General features: G+C 49.4%; 1 protein-coding gene across 1 annotated transcript; it reads right to left on the bottom strand.

Moving 5' to 3' along the window:
- Positions 1 to 1,164: 1,164 nt before the first annotated feature.
- LOC6592372 lies at positions 1,165 to 2,406 on the bottom strand. The gene is made up of 2 exons (XM_026985023.1): positions 1,681 to 2,406; positions 1,165 to 1,614 (listed from the first exon to the last, which is right to left on the bottom strand). The coding sequence occupies exons 1-2, from the start codon at positions 2,404 to 2,406 to the stop codon at positions 1,240 to 1,242; spliced, it is 1,101 nt and encodes a 366-aa protein (XP_026840824.1). The 3' UTR covers positions 1,165 to 1,239.
- Between the last annotated feature and the right edge of the window lie 877 nt (positions 2,407 to 3,283).

Consider the following 3,283-nt stretch of genomic DNA (forward strand, 5'->3'; position numbering starts at 1 on the left):
ATTTGAAAACTTCAGCATCATTCGGTGGCGGTTTTTATGGCACTTTCCAGCCAACTCTCGGCGGCTTGCCAATTGTTTTGGGCCATGGCCATTGCCACATTGCAGCAGAGAAATTTCAAAACATTTCTGTGTCCTTTGTTGAAGCTCCGTTCTGCCACCCATTTGTGGTTTAGGCCTTGAGAATTGAGTTAATTATCTTATCTGATAATTAGAAAAGTTCAGGCCAGAGAGGGAGAGAGAGGGAGACAGGGAGATAACCTTAATTTCACGCTCTTATGCGGAAAACGCATTTCAATTTTCTTAATTTCAGTTAATAACTCAACAAATACGCCAAAAGGCAAAAGCCAACTTCCTCCGAAAAGGCAAATATTGATAGATACTTTGGGGAGTGGAGTGGGTTCAGGGTAGTTCAGGGTTCCTTCTAAATGATTATGATGATCATTGCAGGCGTGGGCGTGGGCGTGGCCGCAAGTAGCACGTCTAAATATGAAAAGCTCTTGGCTGGGGGCCACCAGAGGGGTGGCGGGTGAGTGCCTCAAGTCGCCTTCACTTTACTTTCAAGCCAAAGACAAACATTCCCCAAGCGCGAGAGATGACGGGTAGAGCCAGAGCCCTGGCCCAACCTCGGATACAAATGGTAATACCCGTCTGTCTGGTAAAGGGGTTGGAGGTTAGTAAGTAACTGGGGCTGACTGCCCAGGGCCATAATGACAATTACAGTTTACCGCCTGCCATGCCCCGCCCCTCCCATCCCCCGCGAAGGAGAAGCCAACTTTTGCTCTGGCTTTGAGCAAATAAATCCAAACGAAAACGTTTTCCAGGTCCCATTCTCGAGCTCCTGGCTCCGTTCCACGCTCAATGAGACGCAAACAAACAAGAAGCAACACCCAAAGAGACCAAAGAGACCGAAGCGATGCTGGAAAACCCCTCAAGGGTGGAAGCCATACAAATGGGGTGAAAAAAGCTAAACATGACCCCCAGCAGAGAGAGAGACAGAGTAGAGAAAGCAAGGGAAATGCGAGCGAATGCCAAATCCTTTCATGTCTTCTCTGTGGCGGCCATCGACCACGACAATAAAAGCGTGGCAAATACAAATAGAAATACGTCAAAATGGAGGGAAGAAGCGGAAACGGAAGTGGAAGTGGAAGCGGATGGAAGATGCGTCTAGCGTGGGGGCACTGCAATCTGAATCTTCTATTTATTTGCTTCAATTTTTAGAACTACAAACAAGGCAAACAATTAGAATGGAATGCACCCCAGGGCAAAGTAAGCCCCCTCCTCAAGCAGAAACGAAAACTGGCTCTGGGTGCGAACGTACTCGTCCAACGTGCCCCAGAACTCCTTCAATATGCCGCCGTGCGTGTGCGGCTCGTTCTTGGAGATTTCCAGCGGATGCACCGCCATCTCCAGCAGATCCTTGTGCACGCCCACGTCCTGGTGGTGCAAGTGAAAGACGCACACCTTGCGGAAGATGACGGCGGGATCGCCCTTCCAGGGCCAGCCCCGGAACTGGCGGTGGGGGCCCAGGGCGAAGACCGCAATCACACGCTGCCACTCGTCGGTGCAGAGTTTCGACACGTTATCGATGATCCGGTACTCCCGGGTTTTGCCATTCTGCCAGAGAGAATCAGAGGATGAGCGAGAGGCAGGTGGGTGGGAGATTGATGGCGAATTGCTCACCGGAAAATCGCGTTCAATGACGACCTCCTCCGGAGGTGGGGCATCCAACGGACTCTGCACGAAGTGCATATGCTGCAGCACTTCCTTCGCGTTGTGCAACGTGATCAGGCTGGTCACCGCCTGGGGCACCACAATGATGGGTCGGCGCGAGGAGACCCAAACCCTCAGCTTGGCCAGATTGCTGCCCAACGTGTTGATGCCCAGGTCCTTCTTGCCCCGAATGGCCACCGGCAGCAGGAACTTCTCCTGGGCGTAGCGGCTGTATTTGGGCAACGTCTCCAGATTCGGCGGCACAATGGGCACCTCGAACAGCTGGGACTGCTTTTTGGGCGCCTGTTTGCAGGGATCCCTCGGGTTGACTTTGGACGAGTCTCGCTTGCGATGTTTCTTCGGCGGGGCCTGCTGCTCGGCCGGCTTCTTCTCATCCTTGGCAGAGTGGGGGGCTAGCCGCACCGATCCCTCCCCGGAAGAGCAACTCCAAGCCAATGGTACGGCGGGTTTCTCTCCGGTCATTTTCGGCAGACGGTGGCTCTTCGCGTCGCTCATTTGGCTCAAAGGCCGTTTCCTGGCCTCCCCCACCTCTCCAGCCACTTTCTCGGCTTCCTCCTTAGCGCTCCTCTTTTTGGCCTTGATTTTCACAATGGCATCAACGGATATGGATATGGCCTGCTTCAATGTTTTATTCGATTCCAAGTTCGATGTTTTCTTTTCTGTTTTCTTTTCCATTGTGACTGATTGAAAACCCCCAGATGATTGGGGATTTATATACTTTTCAAGGACTTTTTCTTTTACTTTATGATTATCTATCCTTCTTTTCCTGTTAAAAATAAGGAAAATAGAAAACAGGAAACACTGATTGAAAAAAACACAAAAAAAAATATTGAAAATAATTTCTGCACTTCCGAACTTCCAAATTTTTGTCGATCCGAATAGTGGATTTAAATTTTGAACTCAACTTACGTCCGATTCACTCCGACTTTTCGAACAAACTGAATGATCTGAAAATTCTGGTTTGTTTAACGATTAAATACGAGGTGAGTATTTATCCAGGACTACTAGATCCAGATATTTTGCGAATCAGAGAAATCAGAAAACAAATGAATCAGCAGAGCCTCCACAATATCCGCTCGTTCCAGGTGCTGGGCACCAATCAGAGCGTGCTCCATAAATTCCCAGTTCATTTTTTGTCCTTGACTGAGTTCTAAATTGTTCTCAGTGTACACACGTTCATCCATTCCTCTGTTTATTCCGTTTTCCTTTGTGCTTTGGTCTCTGCTACTTCGCCGCATGATCCGCTATTCTTGTAATTTGTATTCCATTCCAGGTGGTTTTCGTGAGAGCCAAGCGTAGAAGAGTAGACACGCCATGAGTGCGAGTGAAAGGAAGAGTGTCTTATCTGTGGATCTCCACTTCGTTTACGAGCTTTGCTCTCAAGTGCAAGCATGCAAAAACAACAGCAAGCGAAAGAGAGCGGGAACGAGTGGAATACATACGCTCTCCCTATGGCATCGTTGCAGTGCTCTACCTCTGTCTCTCTCTCTCTCTCTATTAGTTCTTATTTCTCGCTCTCGACAGCGCGCGCTCAGCAAATACGAAACGGGAG

This window comes from Drosophila persimilis, unplaced genomic scaffold (genome assembly GCF_003286085.1).
Source record: "Drosophila persimilis strain 14011-0111.01,24,50 unplaced genomic scaffold, DperRS2 tig00000002-arrow-pilon, whole genome shotgun sequence".
Taxonomy (NCBI): Eukaryota; Metazoa; Arthropoda; class Insecta; order Diptera; family Drosophilidae; genus Drosophila; species Drosophila persimilis.